The 27,816-nt window shown below is 38.8% G+C and overlaps 1 protein-coding gene across 1 annotated transcript; it reads right to left on the bottom strand.

The window, feature by feature from the left end:
- Positions 1–382: 382 nt before the first annotated feature.
- On the bottom strand, positions 383–27,553 carry zc3h12c.L (zinc finger CCCH-type containing 12C L homeolog). The gene is made up of 6 exons (XM_018247762.2): positions 27,239–27,553; positions 7,676–8,427; positions 5,611–5,750; positions 4,158–4,392; positions 2,613–2,719; positions 383–1,829 (listed from the first exon to the last, which is right to left on the bottom strand). The coding sequence occupies exons 1-6, from the start codon at positions 27,260–27,262 to the stop codon at positions 448–450; spliced, it is 2,640 nt and encodes an 879-aa protein (XP_018103251.1). The 5' UTR covers positions 27,263–27,553; the 3' UTR covers positions 383–447.
- Between the last annotated feature and the right edge of the window lie 263 nt (positions 27,554–27,816).

The raw sequence follows: 27,816 nt of genomic DNA, 5'->3' as shown, positions 1-27,816 counted from the left end.
AAAGTGCTTCGCTGAAAACCCCTGATGCACCAAACATCCAAAAAAAATAAATAAATATCTATGCTTATAAAATTAAATTAACTAGACTTCAGCCGTACATTGAAACAATGGCGACTGAAGATACATAATTATAGTTAAAAAAAAAAACAACAACAAACCACCATCTTTGATTCTGATGCGAATGTAAATCAACCCTGTGCTGTAACTGATATTGGAGCACCTTATGCTACTCTTTAGCACTGCAAAGATCGCTGCATGGTTCCGGACATGTGCAGGTGCATGGCTCAGTATTAACATACGTTGGTAACACATATATTTATATAAACCACCCCCAAGGAGGAGATTATAGATGCTATTGTAGCAAACGTCCTTCAGCATGAGCTGAACAAAAGAAATGTACTTCACACCTCAAAAGGTGTATCTTTTTTTTTTTTTTTTTTAATTTTTTCAGTATCCATACTGGGATTTCTCCACTAAAATGGCTGCCGCAAGCTGCTGAGCATCCGTGACATGTGGATTTCTTTTCATAACAAGCCGGACAAGTTCCGCGGGAAAGATGTTGCATAGGTTTATAAAAACTTTCTCTCTGGTACCCAGAGGATATCTCGGAGGTTCTTGCGGTAGACCACAGTACGGTATCCGCCAACTATGATCCTGGTGGTCTGGTGGGCTTTGGAAAGCAAATTGCTCATAACATGGTTGTGAAGGGTTGCCAGACACAGAATTATTCTGACAGTAACCATAAGGGTCCACACCATAAGGCCTATCCCAGCTCCCGGTGGCTTCTTGGCTTAAATATGGCTTATGATGTCGAGGCGGGGGACTTTCATACAAACGAGAATCCGAGATACTTTCCATTCTCGTGGAGACTAAAGATCTACCCATAATTCCGTTCTTGGAAATAGGGGAATTGTGGGAAATGCGGTAATCATTTGGACAGCTTGAACGGGCTGCAACAGTAAGGTGTTGAGGGGTTCCTGACATGTATGGAGGCTGTGGCTTGTGGTGATGCTTTTGTTCCTGCTCATGACCAAAACTTTGGACTCTGGTTAAAGGCTCATGGTAGCAGGGCATATATGACTGAGAACCTGAGCGAGGGTGGGGGTGCATGCGCTGACACTTGTTTTCATCCAATGGTGGATCTGGAGAGCTGACATGAGAACGATCATTGTAGCCAACATACGAGTCACTGCTACCACAGCTCAAGCTTCCTTCACTGCTGCAGTCAGAAGCTACTGAGCTAATTCTGTAATCCGTGTCCAATGAGAAACGCCTATCAGGACTTCGACCTCCAGAAATACTAAGATTTGAATAAGCATTCATCATGGAGTAATATCCTGCATCCACTGGTGAGTCGCATTGGGGGTACTGGTCACATGACATGGCACCATGACTTTTTGTAGACATAATACTTGGAGAGTAGAGGGCGGGTGAGGCTCTATCCTGAGATGATAAATGCCCAACTGAAAGAATTCCATTCCTCAGTGGTGTTGTGCTTTGGGGTTTATTAGTAGATATGCTAACTAAAGATGGCACTGACCTGCTTTCAAACTTATTTTTGGTAGGAAGTTTTTCTTCTAAGTCATAAGCTTGAGTTCTTATACTGGGGTCTGATTGCCTCTTTGGGGTAGAACGTTTCAAGTCATAGTTGGTATCCATCTTGGCATTGGAAGGGACACTGTTGCTTTTGACAAGTCCAACTTCACTGGCTGTTTTGGCTGCGCTGCTTCTAGACATGGCACGGAGTTCATCTGCAACTGAACGCTGCGGTTGGCTACCCCTTTCCGGGTGATAATATTTGCACTTATGCCCATATGTACATTTCTTTCCTATAGAGAAAAAAAATATATACTGTACATATGAATTCCTTTGTATTGAACTCAAAGGAGAACGTCAAATGATTCTGCCTTTATATAGATTTTACACACTTTCTAGAATCACTTTTCTTGGCCAAACCTGCCTAAAGCTGTGTTTTGTATTTCTAACATTTAAGGAAACCTTCCATTCTCTGAACTTGGACATAAGGCAGCCATATATGGCCCAACCTCATAGTGATTGACCTTGCATGATGCAACATTCTGTATGAAGCCCACTGTCTACAACTCTGTGGGATTTTGAGTCGTTAAGGATATTTGGCAAACGGTTGATTTGGGAAATTTTGATTCATTGCTTTTAATGGGTAAAACTTAAATTGACCAAAATCCCTAAATTGGCTCTTGTTCCATTGCCCTAAGAGAAGGGTGATTAGGATGAAACAAGTTAGTAAGATAGAGGAAACTCCATGTTTTTGTATTAATACTAGGAATCTACTGCCATTAATGAAGCAAAAAATGAAATTTGGGGATCCCATTGATCCAGTACCATTTCAAAATCAGACACATCTAAAAACCAAGTGACTTTTGTAAAAGTGTCACATGACAACTGCCCATGCTGGTGCTTAACGCAATTCTTGTAGGCAGCAATGGGAATGTATTTAGAGATTTTGATTCAGTATTTTAGTTGCAAAATGTAAAATGCCTGGAACTGCTCCTTGTCCTACTGGTTTAAATCTGGGTGCACATGTAATAAATAACTAATAATGTCTAGCATTTTAAAACAAAAAGTATATATACCATAAGGACACGGCTGCTTCTTGTATTCAGGGACTACAGGTTTCTTCCTCAAAAAGTTATCGAGGCTCGGCCCATGGCGCCCCAATGGATCATCAGGAGGCATAAACCTGCAACAGAGGGGAGGATACAATGAATCCACTGGGAAATTTCAGCAGATTTATGCTTTTCATAAATACCCAGATGCATGCTTTTCATAAATACCCAGATGCATGCTTTTCATAAATACCCAGATACATGCTTTTTTATAAATACCGATAGAGCACAATCTCAGTTTTTATCTGGCACTCATAGCACAGCGCTGATTTTAATAAGAAAGGGAACATGACAGTGTGAAGCAGAAATCAAAATAAAGTCTGCTCTATCTCTACATTGTAGTCATTTCCCAGTGGCTAGAAGAAAAGAAATTCATTTTCAGTACTATAGTGCTAACACTCTGTAAACGGACAAAAATCTAGAATATAATAGAAACTTAAAACTGACATAAATTGTAAAATGACATACATATACTTTGTTTTCTGAATATATATGAATAGACTTTATAGTTCTCTAGTTGTCCACGTTGGCTTAATAGAGCTGTCCTTTAATTCTGTTATTTGTAAATTCAATGGCATACTGAGGGAGATAGACACAGTTTTCAGCAACTGTGGACTGGAAAAATATCCCAACATGATTGTGATCTATACTGCAGGGAAATGAGATCTAAGAAATTAGCAGCAGGAAAGCAGAATGCATCTTTATTAACATTTTAACACCTTGGCACAGGTACAATTATCATTTCACATCAAAGCACCAAGGTCAGTCATTTACATAATAATGGGGTTTGTCCAGTTGTGTACTTGAATTTGTCAGGTCCTTTGGCTCAAGACCTAAAAAGTCTATTTCTGCCAGTGTCGGACTGGGTGCGAGGGGCCCACCAGAAAACCTTAGGCTGAGGGCCCATATTCTAAACTATTGGAACCTCACTCAACCTCTTTATTCTCCTAGTCTCTTTTCTCTACATACTCTATTCTTCCATTATTCCATTATTAAACCTTTGTTCCCATAAAGAAATGAAGGAATGCCCAATAAATAGGCCAAATGTTTAGAAGTAAGAGGCCCACTGACACCTGGGCCCACCGGGAATTTTCCTGGTATCCCAGTGGGCCAGTCTGACACTGATTTCTGCAAACAAGCCTGGAGCTGCAGCTCTATCCAACCCATTGTTATTCTGGCTCTACTGTTATTCACAAATCCACACTGGATAATGGTACAGAAGAGAAGGCGTGGGTAGCTCTCCTTTAAAAAATAAAGGGTCTCAGCAGGATTATTAGACGTGCACCTTTATGCTGGCCCCCAGGTTTCTTCCTAAACCCATTGTGAGCGGCTGGAACTTTATTGAACCCTTTGTATAGAGGAGTAAAATTGTTAAATTGACAATATTTGTAGAAATAAGTCGAATCAACTGGACTTGCTGTTTTTTTTTTTTCTTAATTTTTATTTTCTTAAATTGACCTATTTGCTCATCCCTTGTGGCCTTTTTTGCTCACAAACATGTTTTCAACGTACTTGTCATTAACGAAGGAATACATTAGCAGCCTCTCGTCAATGAACTTCTTCCACTCTGGCTTTTCGTTTGCCAGATCCCTGTAATTGTCATTAGACACAATGATGCCATCCGACTCGAATGCCAGCTTCACTATAAAGCGGTCATCGTAGCACACCACCCTTCTGCCCTGAACACGCCGAGACGGGGTAAAGACGAGGATCTTTTCCTTTTCCAATTTCCTTAAGACTTCCTGATCTGGGGAAACATAAGGATAATCACAATATGCAATATGGCAAGAGTAAGGTGGAAGTGGGAGGTGATTAGGAATAAAGTGTAGGGTGGCTTTATCCCTACATGCTGTAGATCAGTGCTGGCATATCAATTCCACCCTGTATCAACATACTATGGTTTCAGATCTCTATCTTTGATCTATGATGTGCCACATGTTTACCGGCAACCGTGGTACAGCAAGGTCCAACATGGGCATGCAATGGGTTACAAAGGACCCAAGTCCATATACTGATGCTGTTCCAATCCTCTGAATGTATACAACTATTGAACTGATGTCAGGTCTCTTACGAGGATAAAGATATGCACACTTTGTGGATGAATTGATCCTTAGTTATTAGATAAGCAGGGTTCACCTTCAGAGTTAAGGTGGCCATACACGGGCAGATTTGACAGCTTATCTGCCCGTGTATGGGGGCTTCCGACGGGTCTTCCCGATCGATATCTGGCCACGATATATCGATCGGGAAGGTTTGATTTTTACCCGACCGACCCGTCGGAGCCCCTTGGCGCATCGTAATTCGATCGTTCGAATTACCCCCGATATAGCCATGCCGTTAGTGGCATATCGGGGAAAGATCCGCTCGTTTGGCGATGTCGCCAAACGAGCGGATCTTTGAGTCTATGGCCACCTTAAGGCACCGCCAGATCTTCCAAACTTTCACAAATTGTAGCTAACTCTCTGGAGAACCGATTTCTCTAGTCAGTAATCACTTTATTTGAAAAATGCAAGACATGTTTTGGATCGAGTGATCCTTCCTCAGGTGCTCATATAGAAAAGGAGTAAAAAAAGTTATCTGAAAGCAATGCTGTACATATGATCAGATATTCTAACTTTGATCCTATACAACAGTCACTTCTGCTTTCTTGCATTGTCCCTTAAAATCAGAAAACATTGTCAGAGACAGTAAACTGACCAAATACCCATTCTGAAAACAGTGAATGCTTTGCTTGGACTGTCATCCAGAGTAGCTAGTCAATCCCATCTCTAATTTAACAAGATATGGCTTGATGCACTCAAGCAACCATGCAATTATTTTCCATGAACTTGTGGGCACTGTCTTTTGGGAAATTCTGACCTTGCTAACCAAGCAAATGATACAAGTAGTGGAAGTAAAAACAAAATGATACTACATATAAGGGCAAGAGAGTACCTGTAGCTGAGTGAGACCAAGACATGCTCACCTGTAATGAGGGCATCAGGTCTGGACTGCTCCTTCCGCCATGCAGGGACAAAGACAGTCACATCTTTATGGCCCCTTTCCAAAAACCAGGAGACAGCCAACTTAATCCCACGGCAAGAAAAGACTTCTTTATTCCCATGACTGGAAGAGAGAGAGAACGTTGGTTTATGTGTAAATCTGTATTTCTGCAATAGGCTCCCCTATAACTCGAGTTTAAGATTTTATCTGGTTAATGCACTAAATTCACAAGAGGGCAGATTTCTAGACATTGTGCCAGTAGTTCATGGATATAGCCCTGCTAGTGGCTATACAACAACCAAATGGCAAACAATTTATGGATATAGCCTGGTTGTGGCTATACAACAACCAAATTGCAACACAAATGAAACTTACAAATAACCTACAACTTTTAATTAAGATGAAATTGTCACAAAAACAATTTTCAGACTTCACAAACATTTTTAAAAGCTTCCCAAACCAGCATATTACCAGGAAAGAAGAGTCATTGAAAAGCTTGTGGAGCAATTTTAGGTGTTTCACCTGCCATGTCTCTTTTCCACTGAATATTTTCACAATTGTTGTGTTACTGACAATGGTCCATTTGCTCGGTTGTATTTTTAGATGTTTGGTTGGATATTATGCCTGTTTCTGATAAAATCGGGTTTACTTGTTGAAGTGCAGCATTCTAAAGTCAAGGTGAGGAACAAGTCCTAGGAGGTTATTTATCAAAGTCCAAATTTATCTCAACATGTTCTGCCAAAAACTCTGATTACATTCGCACAGGGTTTTTCCCGCTTATTTATTACTAGATTTTCAAGAAAATGTGGTTTGCGGGAAAAAATTCAAATTTCAAGTTTTTTTCGGAATTTCCACCGAAAACTCATATTTTGTACTTTTTTCCTGAAAACTTCAGGGTATTGTATGTAACCCAGGGCACATCAAAAAATCATTGGGACTTCTCTCATTGACTTATATGCAACCTCGACAGGTCTGAGATGCCGGATTTTCTGATTCTGACTTTTCCATCCTCGGGGTATAATAAATTCCGAAAAATTCGTGATTTTTTAAAAGTCCGATTTTATACAAAAAAAATCACAAATTTTTCAGGATTTTTGCATTTGAAGTTTAGTAAATAACACCCCAGTGTACCACTACTGACTTCCCAATTTAGGATAAGCCAATGATCTCTCTGTTAGGCCCTGTTGTGTTCTATCTTAAAAAAAACTCCTTTTTTTCTGGTAAGTCCTGCCCAAACAATTGTGGGTATAACTGCTAGAATTATCTTCAACTATCCAGGGAAATTGCCAATGGTGTGTCTTCTGACATTAGTTATTATCTCTCACCTATATTATTAAAGTATTACTACATCAATCATAATTTAAAAAGTACTGGAGGATTAAGATCAAGAAGTCAATGAAACACTCACGTCTAGAATAATTTCCAAAAAATTGCCGCCAGGAACAAGCAGCTTCTGTACATTATATTGACTAAAATTGATTGCTATTTTATACTGCATCTCAATCACAGATGTACATTCCATTTCATGTAGGCAGTTAAAAGGAGCTAATAACTAAAATAAAATGATCACCAATAGGGCATTTGAAGGGCATTAATCTGGTTCTCCAGAACATGCAACAATATTTAATTATATAACAGGGCTGTCCAACTGGAGGCCCACAAGCCTGATAGATCTTCTCAAGGAACCATAGCTCAGTTTATTATAATCTGGCCCTAAACTTTTGTTATATTGGATAAAAAGTCCACTGCAATTAAAAAAATCGGGACATACTGTCATCTGGCCCTGAGAGGACCAATAAAGTCAAAAGGCCTATGTGCTATCATCTTAAACAAGGAATACTGATTACTGATGGCAGCTGATCTACGTAGTGAACCATACAAAGATATGATTTAGAGTGACTAGTCAACAACTTAGTAATGAATTGTCCTGTAGGGTGCAAGGTATCAGTTCCATCCATTACATTCAGCATTTCATCATTACTTTGTTCTTTAAGCATTCTTTTTGAAAACATCACACTCACATGAGATGCCACATCTTTTCAACTTACCTCATTGCAACATTGCTGCCATCAATGACAATAGGTCTTAGGTTTTCAGCATCATCAATCAGCTCTTGCTGAAAAGGAGATTCTGGTCTCTGAGACTCGATGGAGGAGGTCTCCCGCAAGACTGCACCATTTCCACCACCATTCTGTTCATTCTCACTCTTGCTACCAAGTTTCACAAGCTCCCCCAAAATGTCATTAATTAAAGCATTAGAACCAAGTTTGTTGAGGACAAGTAGAACCTGTTCTTCCGAGTAACCAAGTTTAAGTGCAAAGTCCAGTTTGGTTTGGTATTCCTTCACCACATCTGGTGGGGTTTTTATTTCTTTAGTACTTGCTACATTTTGCTCTGTTTTAAGGTCTTGTATAATCTCATTGCGCTTTAGTATGTGTGGTTCTATACAAGGGGATCTGCAGAACTGTCTGTGCTTCTTAGTTACACGTTCTGCCGCAAGTCTACCTGATAGATCGGATTCGTTATCAGAATTTGTGCTTTCTTCTGAGTCCCCACTTGAGCTGCACATCTCCCCAGAAGTGTCTTTATCGGAATCATCTTTCCTTGAATTTGTTTTATCCATTGTTGGTTTCCGCAAAATAGTCCACGGCACAATTGCACTTATGTGCGTTTCACTGCTCTCCACATAAAGATGTCCAAGGCTATTCTTCCGATGGTCCTTTAATCCCATGAAGCTGCTACATGTGTCAGGCACCACCTGTCTGCTGTTTCCGAAGCTTTGATAATGGGGCCTGAATTCCTGAAGAAAAAGAAAAATTTATATCAGTTGTGTTCATGATTACTATACACACATTTTAGCATTATTAATAAGTTGACTGTATCTTATCACAAGGTGTATCCGTATACTGAAAGGACAAGATCACCCTCATTCCTGATTAGCCGCAAAAGATTACCTGCCCTACAGTATCTATAACTGGGCAGTTTGTACAAACTAACACTAATGGGCAGGCTCAGCTATTTCAAGTTAAGGCTGTTGCTGTCCTTGTCTAAATTAAATAAATAAATATGACTGTACTTGATAAGAAACCTTCTCCAACTTCCCTCCCCTTCTCCATTACTTACATATTGCTTTCTGTCTTACCCAAATTTTACTCCTTCTATTAATTACTTTGTTCCTTCTCTGACTCAATTTCTTTTCTAGCATCATTATCCAGTCTCTTTGCTCCCCTCCATCTGTCCCCTCTCATCTTCTTCATGTGTCCACCAGCCCAATAAATGCACACATACCAATTCTGGACACACGGAGTATATATTGCTGACTATTAATTTATTGTACAAAGTGCACCGTGTGCAGGCCCATGGCCAATGACTCTCCCTGTGAAAATCCACAAATAATAGGAGTTTAATTCAACCAAGTATTAAGTTCTAGTCAGCCAACCATGGCATAGACATGGATGTGATCACTGACTAATTACTTTGCACCACCCCCCAAATCAGGTCTGGACTGGGAGTCAAAATAGGCCCTGGCATTTCAAGTACACAGAGACCCAACCAGTCCCCCACCAGCCGACTAAATAGTGACTGTCTATGGCATCTTACAGCAGCCCCTCTGGCATTTGCCAGAACTCATAGATTGCCAGTCCAGGCCTGCCCCAAACATGATCACATTCCCCTCTTTATCTTTGCCTGCTCTTCAAATGCTCTTTGTACCAGTTTCTGGCCCTGTTTAGGAGGGTTCTCACTGTTTAATTACTGAATGTTCCTATCTGGGGAGTTCTGGCTCCTCTTTTCTTTTCATAGACAGCACAAGAGGACCTCGCACACCCTCCTTGTTGGAAGATTCGCCCGGTGCCCAAAGGTAGAGGCTCGGCAACCCCCGATACGATTCAGCACAAATGATCCAATGGCACACGGGACTGGTGAAATTCTTCAATTTATTAGTAAGCGGTTTGCCATGCAACGTTTCGAGGACCAAGTCCCCTTTGTCAAGCATACAGAACCAACAAGCAAGCAAGAATAAATACATCAGTGAAACAAATCCATTAGCGTGTCATAATTGGTTAACCAATCAGTGGAAGCATCAAAGCACATTATTAACCCATTCAATTAATCCAAAGCTCAAAATTATATATATAAAACTCGACCATCTAAAACACCATAAAAATATAAATATGAACAATTCAGTGTACAAAACGTGATAGACAATCAAACATGTGTACTGTCCGTTAATTACAAAAAATAGCTGCAATATTCAAAATACAATAATAAAAAGTTAAACCACAATCTTACCCTATACAGCATTAACGAAAAATGAAAAGTAGCTGTCCCTGCTACAAAATGTATAGAATTGAAGTATTCATCTGTAAAGAAAAATATTAATAATGTAAACAATTAATTCAATTAAAATTCACTATAAAAAGCAGGACATGTTAAAATCTTCATTAAGTCCCTTAGGATGGCGAGTTTGTAAAAGCCATATCCAAAAACACTCTCTTTGTAATAATAGCCTTTTGATATCCTGTCCTTGTCTGGCGATAACTTTTTCAAGTATTTGCCATCTGACCTGTGAAACCTGATGTCCCTGATTAAAAAAATGTTTGGCCAACAATGTCTCTTTTTTATTTCTCCCTTTCTCCTTGACCTCAACTTCAACTTCTGGTTTAAAGTTCCGTATTACCGACTTATGTTCATTTAAACGGATTTTGATTGGTCTTGAGGTTTGTCCAACATAGGACTTGCCACAGGGACATTTTATGCAATATATTACATTCTGGCTATCACAAGTAGAAAAACAACTGACAGGATGTTTGGTCCCTGATAGGGGGTGCATAACTACATCCCCGGCCATAATCCCATTGCAATGACCACATTGTCTACAGGGGAAAGTACCCTTCCTATTAGTTGTCAGATGTAAATCCCTCTTTTGTGTAGGTCTCGATTTGATGAGTTCCCCAATATTTCTACCTCTCCTGTATGAAAATATGGGCGGGAGATTGAACAAGTGTCCTATTTTAGGGTCTGCTTGTAGCACCCCCCAATATTTTAGAATTAACTTTTTACATTTAGCTGAATTCGTATCAAAGGTAGAAATAAATGGGATCCTAGCACTCTTTATTTCTGTTTTTTTGCCACATTTTAAAGTATCTTTCCTAGGAATCTTAGCTACTTCCCCTTTGATTTGTAGTAATTCTTTCTCTTTATATCCTTTAGCAACGAATTTCTCAATAACTCTAGATGCCTCCGCGTCAAAGAGCTCTTCCTCAGAAGTAATTCTTCTCACTCTAATAAGTTGACTTTTAGGGAGACCCCTAAACACACCAGCTGGGTGATAGCTGGTTTTTTGGACCATGTTGTTTTTGTCCATAAATGGATCAATTTGAAAAATTGTATATTTTTTCCAACACTGAATATTCACGTCACATACACTCTTTTATGAGGTATGTCGATGATACTTTCTTTTTATGGACAAGTAATCTGGCTGACTTGCTTGGATTTGTAGACCATTTGAACAGTGTGCACAACACTATTAAATTTACAATTGAATCACATGCGACTGAATTACACTTCCTAGATGTTAATATCAAATGCCAGGGAGACAGATTCGTTACAACAGTATATACTAAACCAACAGACAAAAACAACATGGTCCAAAAAACCAGCTATCACCCAGCTGGTGTGTTTATGGGTCTCCCTAAAAGTCAACTTATTAGAGTGAGAAGAATTACTTCTGAGGAAGAGCTCTTTGACGCGGAGGCATCTAGAGTTATTGAGAAATTCGTTGCTAAAGGATATAAAGAGAAAGAATTACTACAAATCAAAGGGGAAGTAGCTAAGATTCCTAGGAAAGATACTTTAAAATGTGGCAAAAAAACAGAAATAAAGAGTGCTAGGATCCCATTTATTTCTACCTTTGATACGAATTCAGCTAAATGTAAAAAGTTAATTCTAAAATATTGGGGGGTGCTACAAGCAGACCCTAAAATAGGACACTTGTTCAATCTCCCGCCCATATTTTCATACAGGAGAGGTAGAAATATTGGGGAACTCATCAAATCGAGACCTACACAAAAGAGGGATTTACATCTGACAACTAATAGGAAGGGTACTTTCCCCTGTAGACAATGTGGTCATTGCAATGGGATTATTGCCGGGGATGTAGTTATGCACCCCCTATCAGGGACCAAACATCCTGTCAGTTGTTTTTCTACTTGTGATAGCCAGAATGTAATATATTGCATAAAATGTCCCTGTGGCAAGTCCTATGTTGGACAAACCTCAAGACCAATCAAAATCCGTTTAAATGAACATAAGTCGGTAATACGGAACTTTAAACCAGAAGTTGAAGTTGAGGTCAAGGAGAAAGGGAGAAATAAAAAAGAGACATTGTTGGCCAAACATTTTTTTAATCAGGGACATCAGGTTTCACAGGTCAGATGGCAAATACTTGAAAAAGTTATCGCCAGACAAGGACAGGATATCAAAAGGCTATTATTACAAAGAGAGTGTTTTTGGATATGGCTTTTACAAACTCGCCATCCTAAGGGACTTAATGAAGATTTTAACATGTCCTGCTTTTTATAGTGAATTTTAATTGAATTAATTGTTTACATTATTAATATTTTTCTTTACAGATGAATACTTCAATTCTATACATTTTGTAGCAGGGACAGCTACTTTTCATTTTTCGTTAATGCTGTATAGGGTAAGATTGTGGTTTAACTTTTTATTATTGTATTTTGAATATTGCAGCTATTTTTTGTAATTAACGGACAGTACACATGTTTGATTGTCTATCACGTTTTGTACACTGAATTGTTCATATTTATATTTTTATGGTGTTTTAGATGGTCGAGTTTTATATATATAATTTTGAGCTTTGGATTAATTGAATGGGTTAATAATGTGCTTTGATGCTTCCACTGATTGGTTAACCAATTATGACACGCTAATGGATTTGTTTCACTGATGTATTTATTCTTGCTTGCTTGTTGGTTCTGTATGCTTGACAAAGGGGACTTGGTCCTCGAAACGTTGCATGGCAAACCGCTTACTAATAAATTGAAGAATTTCACCAGTCCCGTGTGCCATTGGATCATTTGTGCTGAATCCTCTTTTCTTTTCACCAGCCACCTACTGCTATCTTTGTCTGCCATGTTTGGAGCTACATCTGCCTTAATGGCAACTGACAACCAGAAAACTCCTAATAAAGGGCAAGAAGACTTTAGAGGCTAAAGAACATGTTTAAAAAGAAGACCCCTGCATCTCCACAGGGGTTTTGGGTGGGTGAACATGACAGACTCTATTATACTACAAATCATTTTACACATATTAGTACAGAGAATTTTCTTGGTCAAACAAGCAATATTTATTATCCAAAGAGGGGTCCAGACAACAGAAAGTCAGTAGAGTGATCAAACCCTTGACTCAAATTTCAGTTAATTCTACATTAAGCCATTCCTGTTTATAGAACAAGCTTACACATGGTTGGTAAAGCCAACAAAAAGAGACATTCATGAAATCTGGTCTTTCCAGAAGATCAACATTATTTCTATCTTGACCAACCGCAATTGTTAATGTATGAATTCTTCTCATGCCTTTGTGAAACATCCTCAAACCAATTAAGATAGTATCCCAATTGAGGATAATTTTTTTTCCTTAAATTTGTGGCCTTCAGAGCAATTCTAATAAATCGTAAGAAGAAAAACCGACGAAGTGCTGTGTTGCCCAGCAACCAAGCTGCAGTTGCTAGGATGCACTCCTCTAGCATACCATAGTGAATTCTATCACAGTGAAAGATTAATTTGGTCTGAACAAAAGCCCATGAAAGAGAGTGGGACAGAAGTGCGTCTGGAATACCCTCTCAGAACAATGGAGCTGCCAAACCAATCTGGAAGCTCCGACGTTATTGTTCTCTAAGCCTCGCAGTGTTCTTAGGCCGGAGGAAGTATATTTAATAGGGGAACATTTTTAATCTTGACTGAAAAGTTTGAGAGAACTATTATTTAGCCACAGTCCTAACGCTGGGAGAAGACAGGTCAATGCACCAATCATCCTGAAGAACAATGCTGTTTAACCACAGAAATAAAGTTATCCCCCCAAGCAAGACTATTCATTATGCAGGGAGGGAGGGCTCGGAAAATCAAGCCCAATGCAAATCTGAAAAAAACTAAAAGAAAAAAAAAAGTTTGTTCTTGAAGCCCACCAATGGTTTTGTTACGCAAAATTAAAATTGCAAATAAAACCTGGAAAATGAAGTGAACCAAAATTAAAAAATGTTGTTTTCCCCATGTTTAATTTTGCATTACACATCATTTTATCACGTGTTTACAAATACTACATAAATTAAATAAATATTTTTCCATATTTTTAAACTTTTTTTTCTGAGTTTATAGTTACTTAGTCAATTTTCATGACTATGATTGACTTATAGTTTAATAAGTACATATAAATGCATATAAAATAGGGAAGAATAGGAAAAATATTTATTGTGGTGAGATTTGCAAGTACTTAGTAAATTATAAGTCAATTATTAAGTACATTGACAAAATTGACTAAATACTTTTGACCACATCAAAATATTTGTCACATTTTTCCATAAGTACTTAGTTAATTATTACTTTTATACATTTCACCACAATAAATATTTTTCCAATATCTAAAATATTTTTCTACATTTATATGTACTTAGTAAATAAGTAAATTATAAAGTAAATATCAAATTGGCTTTACTTATAAATGCACAAAAAAAGTGATAAAATAGGGAAAATGTTGTGATAAAAAGCCCACATCCAAAAGAAAATACTTAAAATAATATAATAATAAATAATAAATAATATAATTTTAAAATAATACATAAAATAACAATATTGCTTTTTCTTAAATTAAGTAAAATAAACTTTAACGCACACTATCCAACTGACGTTACAAGAGTCATCACTGGTTATTATATATTAAAATAAAAACATTCTCCCTTTATGAAAACCAAAAGCATGTTCTTTATTGATGGTCTTTAGACAAGACGAAGGGTTCATTATTCACTAATAATAACGATTCACTGGGCTCCTTTAATAATATTGTTTAAACAAATTATTCACTTCTGTTTCTTACTCTGTAATGTTCCTGCATGTTTTTTGGCTCTGTATTACCAGGATTTACAACTTTATATTAGAGATAGAGAGATAGAGAGAGAGAGTGATCCAGCATGTCTTCAGAAGTGCTTGTGTTAATAAATGGTGGAGATGATAGTTTTGTATAAACCCTTGTAATTAAACCAGGGTTGAATGCATGGAGCTCTCGGACTTGTGGTCGTCATGCAAATGTGGTGGCCTTGCATACACTTAGCAGCATCTGGCTCTTCACTGTCATCCCCAAGGAATTAGGGAAATTGAACATTGTTCAGCTGCCTCCTACCTCTTCCATTCAAATGCTGAACATCAGAAGAAACAGGAGCTGTTAGTGCTGGTTCACTCAGGCAACTGCTTCTTAATTGTGGCAAATAAGGTGCAAGTAGGAGTCAACTTTTTATTGGATGATTTAAAAGGGGTTCTCCACCCAAAAACTGTTATTTGGAAAATGAAAGAAAATGTTCTGAGTAACTTTCCAATATACAACATTTATTTGTGCAAGTGTAATCGCATTTGAAAGTAGTATCTGTCTGGTTGTTGATATTCTCACCATACTGCCTCTCCCTCGTGAAACTAAGTAGATTAAGTTAAAAAACCATTAAAAAAATATAATGCTTTCACTTGCAAATGCAACTGTAATGTTAAAATCACTGCACATTTCTTAATTCACTTGTACTGGCAATACTTATGATTTATTTCATAGAGAAAAAAGGGTTTTTGGATGGAGAACCCTTTTAAGCTCAGCCACCCAGACCTGCCAGATAGCCCTGTTCCATTAGGATAATAATGATTCACTTTGGGCATTTTTGAGACCTTATTGCCATTTATAACACAGAGAACTTCGGTGTCAAAAAATGCAGGACAATACATGGATCATTATGTAAAATAAGTTGCCATTTGTAGGAATGCTGCACAGGATAAAGGAGACAGGCAGCTCGTTGCACTTAGATAGGTGCACTTGTCCTTGGCCAATGTCAATGTGTCCCATCATCTTAAACATAACTTTTGGGGGTTATTTGCTAAACTCCGAATGCAAAAATCACGTTATTTTTTTTAATAAAATCGGACTTTTAAAAAAATCACGAATTTTTCTGAATTTATTAAACCCCAAGAACGGAAAAATCAGAATCTGAAAATCCGGCATCTCAAACTTGTCGAGGTTGCATTTAAGTCAATGGGAGATGTCCCAATGATTTTTTGATGTGCCCTGGGTTTTTGGCAATACCCCGAACTTTTCAGAATTTTCAGGCAAAATTCGGAGTTTTCGGGTAAATTTTTTTAAATAATCGTGAAAATCGGATGACTAATCCGAAAAAAATAGTGAAAATCGGATTTTTCGTGATTTTTCCACACAAACATAATTTTCGGGAAAGTGTATTAATAAATAAGCCCAAAAAAATCCGTGCGGATTTGGTTTTTGGAGTTTTTTCAGAAAATATTAAGATAAATTTGGACTTAGTCTCCATTTATTTCTCTTGCTGAACATGTGTGTGGCACGTACACTATTGGTTGTCCTGGAGAATGTTCATAATGACGCCAGCAAAGGCAAATAATATAGCAACTCAGTAACTATTAATGCAAATAAACAGAAAAGCAACAAGGGCTGGGGGGGGCTTGCCTTAGGCGACCTTTGCATTTGGCCTAGTACTGGCCATAAATGTTATATCTTAGCCAATATGAAAGAGGTACATTTAACATTATAATACAGAAGGCGTAATTCTTGTTAGTGTTCTTGCTTTGCCAGCTAGTGGCTTGACCATGTCATTTACAGAGTGTAATGAAAGAATTGAATGAAATATCTTATCCAGAATATTTGGGGATTACCAGTTGTTTTTCCATAATTCAGATCTGAAAAAACATTTCAAATTAAATAAACCCAATAGGAGAAAAAGAAAATCATTTTTTAAAAAAAAAAAAAAAAAAGATAATTATTTGCTTAAAATGGCCTCTATGGGAGATGATCTTCCCATAAATTTAAACTTTCTGCATATCAGGTCCCCAGATAAGGGATCCCATACCTGTACCAGTAACACACATTCTGATTTCTGATTTGCTAAAATACGAAATGGCTGGTAGAGATTCTCCAATGCTTTTAAACAAGTACTTAAATTTGTTTTTACTTTTGGTGGTCAAAATACCAAATGGTAGTAACCAAAATACTCCCCAAAAAGTCTATGAAATCATCTACCATCAATTTTTAAAAACACATTTGAGGAAATATTGGATGCTTTGCTTTATCTACCATGCTTAGTCCTAACTGTCAGTTCCAAGAGTAGATCTCCTCTGCCAGTGCCATAAGGAAACCAGACCCTTTGGAACACTTGTCCTATTATCACTTTATCATTCAACATATTATTATATATTTTTATGTTATATTCAATACCCATGTGAAAAGCAGGAACGAAGATAAAGATTGAGAGCCCAGATCTTTGAAATGCCTGGAATAGCCATTAAGGGGTTGTTGGCCAAAATAGCATTAGAACATATAAAAGAACTTCTTGTCAATTATAAATAACTTCCACTGATACCCAACTCTCAAATCTATCATTTAACCAGGAGAATGGGATTCTTCATGTTGTCCACCTGTTAAGTGAGGACACATTTAACCTGCCTACATCTACAGAACATGACTATTTTAAATAGAAGCACTTAAAACATTGCTTAGTAAGCACCAGCCACTTCTGCAGCTGCTGAGACACTAATGTAATGCTCAGAACACTCCTCAGGAGATGCTTATCTTGCCTCACTATGGAGCAACTGCCAATAAGGCCCAAGTCTCATGTTAATGACGGTTATATATAAATATATATGCCAGTAAGCTTGAGGGTTAGAGTCACGGAATTTATGATTTATGTATTTTACCCCATGTGGTCATTTAGTCTGCCTTCATTCTTGGGGGGGAGGTGCATTTTTGCTCCTTTCAGACCTGCATGTACATATGGAAAACTGAAAACACACTATTCTGCATTTTTGAAGGTTAGAATTTTCCTAAGCACCATGCACAAATGGAAAATAAACCATTTATGACCCCTGCATTTTTTTAAATTTTAGTTTATTTTATGTAAAAAAAAAAAAAGTGCATAAACACTTAAGGGGGTCATTTCCTTAACTCAGAATGGCAAAAACCCGAAAAATTAATGTTTTTTTTTAGCATAAAATCTAAATTTTTAGTGAAAAAAATCATGAATTTTTTGAAACTTATTATACCCAGAGGATGAAAAAAGTCTGAATCTGAAAATCCAGCATCTCAGACCTGCCGAGGTTGCATATACTATAAGTCAATGGGAGAAGTCCCAAAGATTTTTTGGATCTGAGCTGGGTTTCGTGAAATAATCCGAACAAATCAGAGTTTCTGGGTGGAAATTACGAAAAATAAATAAAATTCGTAATTTTGACGATTTTTTTTCGGATCTGGAAAAGTTTTTTCGGGAAAGTTTATTAATAAATAAATAATAAATAAGGCGAAAAAACCCTGGATTTTGGAGTTTTTTTCAGAAAATATTGAGATAAATTCAGACTTTGATAAATAAACCCCTTAGACCTCAAAAAATAAATATGCTTTTTTGTTTACACAGGCATACATAATACACTGAAACCAAGGTACTTGTAGGAACCATGTCCCTACTACCCTTAGTCTCAGAATGTCATGCAACTCCTCCATCACCTGGATTCTGGGACTTGAAGTTCCTCAGCTTTCTAGAGAATCTGTGCTCTGCCCACTATGGAAAACAAAGGGAATTCAAGTCCCAGAATCCATCAATTCACAGTGCAACAAGATAAGGATAAGGAGTTGTATAAAACTATGTTCCTCAGAGGGGTGGAGAAATGGTCCCTGCGAGCACATGCTATTATGGTTTCCATTCAGCCTGTGGAATGAGGTATGTCTGTGTATAAAATATTTACAGTGTATATTTGGGCAACAAAAAGCCCTGTGTGCCATTGCTCCTATAGTAACAGTAAATAAAAGTTACTCGCACATTTTGGATTCATATACAACAGTTCCTGGTGTGAAAGAAATCTACACAGTAACACTCTGAAGAACATTACATAAGAAATCTGTGATATTTCAGAAGAAACTCAGCAGAGGCATTTTTAGACCTTCTTCTTCTTGCCCTGCCTGGCCAGGTCTCAAGAACGGGCCATAGAGTACAGGGCACTGGAAATGATACACAGCCTAAAAATACACAATAAGCACAAAACTTGTTCTGAGCTTGGACCAATGAAAGGGTTCATGGTTTTGGACACAATTATCAAGCTGCCTATTCTCAATTACTACACTTGGTAGTAGATCCGATACAGTGTGGACAACCATCTTGAACCAATTGCTGCTGTCCTTGGTATGTTCTCATATTCCATGATAATCATTTTCCAGCTAAACAGATCCACGAAAACCAGGACACCAGAATGAAGTGACTCCATAGCCTTCCCCCAACAACATCCAAATGTCTCTGTACATTATACGCAGGTCTACGATATTGCGAGTGGAGTTCCACCGCCTTCATTCCACAATGAACTGGAGCGTTTCCTCATTGAAGAAAGTTCTGAAGCTAAACACACCATTGTCTAGTTCATAATTTGTAGAAGAGTAGTCCAAGGTAGGCCAATCCAAATCATTATTTCATCCATACATTGTTGCCATATTTTTGTCCACCTGGATTTGTTGTAAATCAAAAACCTCAGTCTTTCAGATCCATAGATACACTTACAGCCCTTTATCAGGATGATAGAAGTTTGTGTGTTGGTGGGTAAGGAAGCTACATTGTACTAGATATCCAGTAAAATAGTTGTAGGGAAAATGTACCTGTAAATATAATGTAACAGCTGTATTGGAATAAATAGTCACCATATTACACATTTTTATATAACCCTGAGAGTACTTTGTAGATATATCCTACACCAAATCCTGTTCAACAAACAGTACACACATATGCTACCATACCGCCATTGTTGTATGTTGAAGGGGACAACAAATAGGTGCTCTTGAAATGCAATGAGGCAGGCTGATGGTAGGGTTACAACCTTTTGACCCTCTGTCTATTTGGATGATGCCCCCTGCTGCCCACAATATGTCCAAAAATTGTGTGTAAACTTCTGATGAGGCACGTGCTGCACTGGGCTAATGTTAAATAATGAAACCATGATCCCTTGTGGGCATATATCTACTTCTTCTCAAGGAGAGCACTTGAGAAAGGAGGCTGTGCCTCCGAAACGTTGTGGGGATCTCAATAAAACTTCAACCATTTAGCACGAATGCTTCTGTGTGTGTCATCTGATTTTCAATGAGTATATATATCTACTTCTGCTTGGTTGTATGGATTGGTCCTCATTATACAGAAGTGTGTATGTAGTGAATAAACTACTCTCTATTGTAAAACATAAGGATATTATAAGTTACCGAGGAGTTTCATGACCATATAAAAACTAGAGGCCGAAGGTCGAGTGTTTTTATACAGGTCATGGAACTCCGAGGTGACTCAAATATCCTCATATTTTGCAACAGGGGTACTTTATTTATTATAATACACAAGTTTCAGTGAGTCATGTGACAGAAATTACATCAGAACTCACCGTTTATAACTGATGACATCACTAAGCACTGTTTATAAGAATATACTTTACAGGATATTCATCACTAAGAACCATTTATAAGGATATAATTTACAGAATATTCATAGCTCCTGTGTATTACATATATACAGTATATTGTAAAAATAGTGTGAAAGCTGCACTTCCTTAGAGCTGGGTGCCCAGAACCAAAGAACCGCACTCCATATATCTAAGTTTATTCCATAAATTACACCAACGTTTCGTCTCCTGCTTGGAGCCTTTTAGGTGGTCCTAAAAGGCTCCTAAAAGTGTGATATATATATACACATGCATATATATATATATATATATATATATATATATATATATATATATATATATATATATATATATATATATATATATATATATATATATATATATATATCTGTATATATATAAAAAAGTTCCAAAACTGGTGCACAACGACATTCAGCATGTATGCCTGGGTGCTGGTTTAAACATCAATACATAATAGTAAGCAAATAAAAAAAAAATGTATATAAAAAAAAGTTAATTTGACCTTTCGGCCTCTACTTGCGAGCCTTCTTCAGGATTAAGAAACACTGTTGACATAGTATAGTAGGTATATCGTGCCAGGAAATACGGTACAATGTAGACAGAGGATTGCACTCTCAGGACTTAATGTAGAAATTCTTGTGTTTATTACAGCAGAAAGCTAACGTTTTTGGTTAACATTCTTAGCCTTTGATCGATAAAGGCTAAATGGCAAATTTACTAAAGCGCGAAGCGGCTAACATTAGTGCAAATTCACCAGCGTGACATCATTTTGTTACTTCGCCGATTTACTAACAGGCGCTGGCGTAAATTCGCTAGCGAAGTGGTACTCTAGTGCTACTTTGCACCCTTATGCCAGGCGAACTTGCGCTATGTTGAAGGGACGTAACTAGGCTAATTCACTAACTTGCGCATTTTACTGAACGTTACCTCTTGCGCCACATTTTACTTCGCCAGGTCAGACCAGGCGAAGTTCAATACAATACATAGGAGTTTGTCCAAAAATAGCTGACATTTTTTCTAAGTCCAAAAAAACGCTGGCGTCTTTTACTTTTTTTTAGGGTGATAGTATGAAAAATAGCGTAAATTTCTTTGAGGCTACCCTCCTTCCCTCCTACATTTCCTAACATATGGCAACTCAACGATACACTGGGCACATGTGTAGGGCAAAATAACCTTTATTTTATTTCTGAAAGGTTTCCCAGGCTTGTGTAGTGTAATGGAGTTGCTGCAGCATATACGTCCATTATATTTTAACTTTGTGCCGTATGCAAATTAGGCATCACTAGCGTAACCTCGCTTTGCCTGATGAAGTAACGGTAGCACAACTTCGCTACCGTTCGCCTCCCTGAGCTCAACTTTGCATTTTAGTAAATTTGCGTAGCGCTGGCGAAACTATGCCTGGCGAAGTGCGGCGAAGCTGTCGCTGGCGCAACTTCAGATCTTAGTGAATTTACCCCTAAGAGTGCTAGCCGAAACGTTAGCTTTCTGCTCTAATAAACACAAGAATTTTTGTATTAAGTCCTAAGAGTGCGATCCTCTCTATACATTAGATACATAAATTATACCGCTTACATTATATACATACATATATATGTAATATTTGGGTGTCTGTGTACAGTATTCGTGCATTTTTTTTTTATTTTAGATTAAAAAAATTTAAAAAATGTTTTAAAAGTTTTAAAAGACAAAATCATTCCAGGAATAATGATGTGTGTGTGTGTAACTTGAATTCATTTATATACATGGCACTGCAGCTTGAATAAAAAAAAATAAAAGCATTTATCCACTGCTTAGAAACAATGGAAGCGAAATAATGAATATGTAATAAATACCTCCGGCCCCTGCTTTCTCGGTATTTAATTACCATTGTGTCCCCAACGAGCGCTGTTGTCTGCAGACCTCCATCCTAACAAAGGAAAGATGTCCCATTGAACAGATTGGTTAATGCTCTGGGGTAACAGATGTCTAGTGGAACGGCAGGAGACCAGCAACTGGTGGGTTGCCCAACTTCTGAAAAACTTTCAATAGGCCAATGCATATGTTTGCATAATGGGGCATGTGTAGGGAATGCAGCCTTCCTCTTAACTCTTTCAGCACCTGCTGCAACTAGCCAAGCGTGAGCTGAAGAGGGTATTACTGCTGAGCTCTGCAAAGAGCTGTATCTCCTTCTGCATGTGTATTTATATGTATGTATATATCTATATAAAACAATATAAATATATAACTTTATGGAATTATTTGCCTTCTTCTTAGTGATACTGACGCTAAAAAACTACTTTTTAAAATGAATAATCGTACATTAAACGTTACCTATAGGTCATGTTGATCATTTTTTTAGGTCTGTTTTTGTAAATAATTGTTAGTTGATCTTCCTAAACCTGACTGTTTTGCCGACCTGACTGTCCCATCTCAGCCTGTCAGTTAAAGTTTCTAATGCTAACGGACTCCTGCTGCACAAATATGGCAGCTCCCTCCTAGATGAGCGCGGGGAGTCAGATGGGTAATGTAAAAGCTTTGAGCAAATACTTTATGGCAAAATTATAAGTAGCAGACAAAGCTAATACTATGATAGATGTGCAAATGGTTTCATTTCTGGTGTCAGTATCTCTTTAAGACACTTTTCAGCTTTCAAATGGGAGTCAGTGACCCCATCTAAATACAACTCTACATGTAACTCTACAAATGTATTACTTTTTATTACTCCTCTTTCTACTCTGCTCCTCTCCTATTCATATTCCAGTCTCTTACAGGGCCGGAACTAGGGATAGGCAGAGTATGCAGCTGCCTAGGACGCCATCACTGTGGGGCGCACTTTTAAGTGGATTTATTTTTTTATTATTATTATTTCGGGTTTTTTTTATTATTATTATTATTATTATTATTATTTCTGGTTTTTTTTTTTTTGTTTTGCTTATTTGATAATTTATTGAAGTAATCCTGGGCACGGGCGGAATACATCCATCCGCTACCTCCCTCACCTTCTTCCTCCCGCCCCTTGCCAACAAGTAAAAGCTCCTACCAGCGTTACGTGCGTAAGTGCGTCAATGACGTCACGTCACTAACGGGGTTCGGCGATGGAGAGAGGCACAGAGCTGGCAGCCTAGGCGCATTGGTGTGGTTTCTGTCTCAGGCTCAGCATTCAGAGTTTAGTTCAGTTCAGCCTGAAGGAAGATTTATATTCTTCTATTACTGCGCCGCTTCCAGATGTGGGCCATATATTTTCTATTGCTGCTGAGCTGGGCAATAGCACAGGTAATAAATACTTGGGGGCAATATGATCACAGTGGTCTGATTTATTTTTGGCTGCCGCTGGCACAGCTAAAGATTGGGGGCAATATGCTGGTTGTATGATGGGTGGCTACTGGGCATGCTGGCACAGGTATGGGGGCTCTATGGGGGCTCGCTGATTGAAGCTCCTGACTAGGGTGCCAAACTACCTTGGCCCGGCCCTGGTCTCTTATTCATTACTGATTACTGAAGCTGCAACCTTGAGAGCTGCTGAATAAAAACTCAAAATAATCATCAAAAATGAAAAACAATTGCAAATAGTCTCACAATATCACTCTCTATGACATACTAAAAGTTATTTTAAAGGTGAACAACCCCCTTAACCAGGACTCTTTCACAGCCAAAGTCAGATTTGTGATTTCAGTCAAAATGAAAAAAAAAAGAACAATATAATACAGGGATGTTTAGCTTGTGGTGCTCTACCAGATACCCAGTTGGATTTCCCAATATCACCTAACAACATAAATCCCAATTGTGACATCACTCTATTATAAATTATGTACACATATCAAAATAATATAAGAGAGGGATTTCCAGTAACCTGGTGTGTCTGACACCCACAATAAAAATGTTTTACAGCCTACTCACCTCCTAATGCTATAGAATGAAGATCAGTGCATATCAATGAGACTTATACAGTAGTAAGTCCCCCAGCAATGAGTAAGCTCTTCTCTTGAGTTGCCCAATAGCTGGTATGTCTGCTGTATCTATGCTATACTCCTGTGTCCAACCAGAAGTGCTCCAGCTGTTTCTGCAAAGTGCAAACCCCAGCATTCCTAAAGACTATTTTATAAAAGAAGGATAGTTATGCTAGAGAGGTTGTCCATCCTTTGGCCTGCACTTGCTGACAACTCCCTGCATCCTTTGCCTATTTTGAAAGGCTTGTCCATATGCAGGGGTGTAACTATAGAGAAAGCAGACCCTGTGGCTGCGGGGAGGGGGGGGCAAGAGGTATTGGGGGTCCCATGAGGCCCTAATTCATATACAGTTTCAATAAATATTAGTAAAACAAGTCAACCTCTAAACATTTGGGGGACCTGAAAAATAATTTGCTGGGGGGCCCAGAAATATCTAGTTACGGCACTGTCCATATGGATTACAATACCCGCAATACCCTCCAGGTCCAGACTGAGATCCAACATAGGCCCTGGCATTCTTAGTACACAGCCCCCAATAAATAGTCACTGGGGGATATTTATATGAGTGGGCAAATTTGCTCCTGGGCAGTAACCCATAGCAACCAATCAGTGATTAGCTTTTTTTTCAGACAGCTGCAGGTTGAGCACTGAAAGAAATCATCTGATTGGTTGCTATGGGTTACTGCCCAGGTGCAAATTTGCCCACTGTTTATAAATGAGCCCCGGTGTCCATGATATCTTACAGCAGCCCCTCTGGCCTTCCCCTAGCTATTTAATAAATATGATTATAGTGGAAACCTCAGGGTCCTACAGCTTGTCAGTGTGTGCCTGTGTATGGCAAAGGAACGCCCTAAATACTCATGAACACCCATTAAATATTCTAGTTCTCCATATACAGTAGGCCACACATTATTCAGCGTATTTAAAGACATAATGGTCACTTACTAGGAGATATTTACACATATAAAAAAATAAATGGTAACATCCACCTGCTGCCGACATACCCTCCAGTATTCCCTCCACTTCACTGTATTGTACACTCAGAAGGTGGAAAGTCTCCTCTTTACCAGCACTTACTAAACTACATATCCCAGCAGCCTCTTCCACACAAGCAGAGAACACAGCTGGCACTGCCGGAAGGCTGATCCCCCAATATAAGGGGGGAATAAGATGAATGATGGACGCCCAACAATTGTCTTTCTTATCTCTCTACAGGAGATCCTTGAAAGGTATATTGTTTTTTTCAAAATGTATCAGTTAATAAAGTGCTGCTCCAGCAGAATTCTGCACTTCAATCCGTTTCTAAAAGCAAACAGATTTTTTTATATCTAATTTTGAAATCTGACATGGGGCTAGACATATTGTCAGTTTCCCAGCTGCCCCCAGTCATGTGACTTGTGCTCTGATAAACTCCAGTCACTCTTTACTGGTGTACTGCAAGTTGGGGTGATATCATCCCCTCCCTTCCCCCCCCCCCAGCAGCCAAACAAAAGAACAATGGGAAGGTAACCAGATAACAGCTCCCTAACACAAGATAACAGCTCCCTGGTAGATCTCAGAACAACACTCAATAGTAAAATCCAGGTCCCACTGAGACACATTCAGTTACATTGAGTATGAGAAACAACAGCCTGCCAGAAAGCAGTTCATCGTAAAGTGCTGGCTCTTTCTGAAAGCACATGACCAGGCAAAATGATCTGAGATGCACCTACACACCAATATTACAACTAAAAATACACTTGCTGGTTCAGGAATGACATTTTTTATTGTAGAGTGAATTATTTGCAGTGTAAACAGTGTAATTTAGAAATAAAAACGACCTCATAAAAATCATGACAGAATCCCTTTAAACACACATGCATATATAAGGTGCATATTGCATGGCAGCACAGTTATCAGCATAGCCTGCTGCATGCATACACAGAGATCCAGTTTAGCCACCACCTGACCCTGTCCGTCCCTATACAAAAACTTCCCAATAAAGTCATGTATGGGCATTAGATGCCTTGGATCAGTTTATCCAGTAAATGAACCACATGGGCTTTCAGAACAGAAACAAACAGAGATGCGCAGAGGGGTCATGTGAGCCTATTCCCTTGGCATAAAGTGATCACGTTCCCATTCACATGTGCCACGGCCACCCTTTAAACCCTGGAAATAATTATAAATGGTAGTAATGATATAATAAAATACATTTAAAATATTAATAAATGGTAAGGGACACCAGCAAAGAGCATCCCACTGGCTAAAGTGCAGGGAAACTTGCAGCAAAGAACTAGAGCAAATCCACGGGGATCCCACAATCTGGGCACTTAATTTAGGAGGGGAGCAGACAGACATTGGGTCCCACAATCCAGGCACTTAATTTAGGAGGGGAGCAGACAGACATTGGGTCCCACAATCCGGGCACTTAATTTAGGAGGGGAGCAGACAGACATTGGGTCCCATAATCCGGGCACTTAATTTAGGAGGGGAGCAGACAGACATTGGGTCCCATAATCCGGGCACTTAATTTAGGAGGGGAGCACACAGACATTGGGTCCCACAATCCAGGCACTTAATTTAGGAGGGGAGCAGACAGACATTGGGTCCCATAATCCGGGCACTTAATTTAGGAGGGGAGCAGACAGACATTGGGTCCCACAATCCAGGCACTTAATTTAGGAGGGGAGCAGACAGACATTGGGTCCCATAATCCGGGGACTTAATTTAGGAGGGGAGCAGACAGACATTGGGTCCCACAATCCGGGCACTTAATTTAGGAGGGGAGCAGACAGACATTGGGTCCCACAATCCGGGCACTTAATTTAGGAGGGGAGCAGACAGACATTGGGTCCCACAATCCGGGCACTTAATTTAGGAGGGGAGCAGACAGACATTGGGTCCCACAATCCGGGCACTTAATTTAGGAGGGGAGCAGACAGACATTGGGTCCCACAATCCGGGCACTTACTTTAGGAGGGGAGCAGACAGACATTGGGTCCCTGGAGCAGCAGCAGGTCCTTAGCAGAGTTCCAGGCAGCAGCAGCAGAACAATGAATGGAGGAACAGATGGAGAAGCAGAGTCTATAGTGAGCAGGGAGGCAGCCAATAGCAGGACAAGCAGCTCACAATTACTGGGCCAGGCAGATGTAAAGCAACCTCCCCATTCTATGGCAGGTTAGGAGCTTTCTAAGAAGAGCAAGTTGATTTCATTCTCAGGGCCCTGCCCCGGGGCAGCGTGTGCATTAACGAGGGGTGTGCGGCAACAATAGGCCAACACAAAGGAGGCAGCAGGCAGCTGCTCAGTGAGAGGCCAAGTCATTAGGGAGCAAGCTGCCCGCCTCAGACACCTGGCTCTGTGTACTCTCTGCTTCCCGCATTGTTTCCTCAATCACAAAAACAAAGGAAATTATTTCAGCAAAAGTTATTTTTTTTTTCTTCTGAGAACATGAAAGATTCTTATTGGACGGCAATGCCCTGACAAAGATTGGAGGACAAAAATCTCTGTATTTTGAGATTTCCTACTGAATCTAGGGTACACCCTGGATC

This window comes from Xenopus laevis, chromosome 2L (genome assembly GCF_017654675.1).
Source record: "Xenopus laevis strain J_2021 chromosome 2L, Xenopus_laevis_v10.1, whole genome shotgun sequence".
NCBI lineage: Eukaryota > Metazoa > Chordata > Amphibia > Anura > Pipidae > Xenopus > Xenopus laevis.
Note: the sequence above shows the minus strand (reverse complement) of the source record. Positions and strands in the feature narration are given on the sequence as shown.

Coding starts and splice junctions, on each gene's coding strand:
- zc3h12c.L (XM_018247762.2), bottom strand. CDS start 27,262: ATGTCTGTCTGCTCCCCTCCTAAA. Junction 5,751..7,675: donor GGCAGCAATGTTGCAATGAG/GTAAGTTGAAAA, acceptor TCTCTCTTCCAG/TCATGGGAATAAAGAAGTCT. Junction 4,393..5,610: donor ACCTGATGCCCTCATTACAG/GTGAGCATGTCT, acceptor ATGTTTCCCCAG/ATCAGGAAGTCTTAAGGAAA.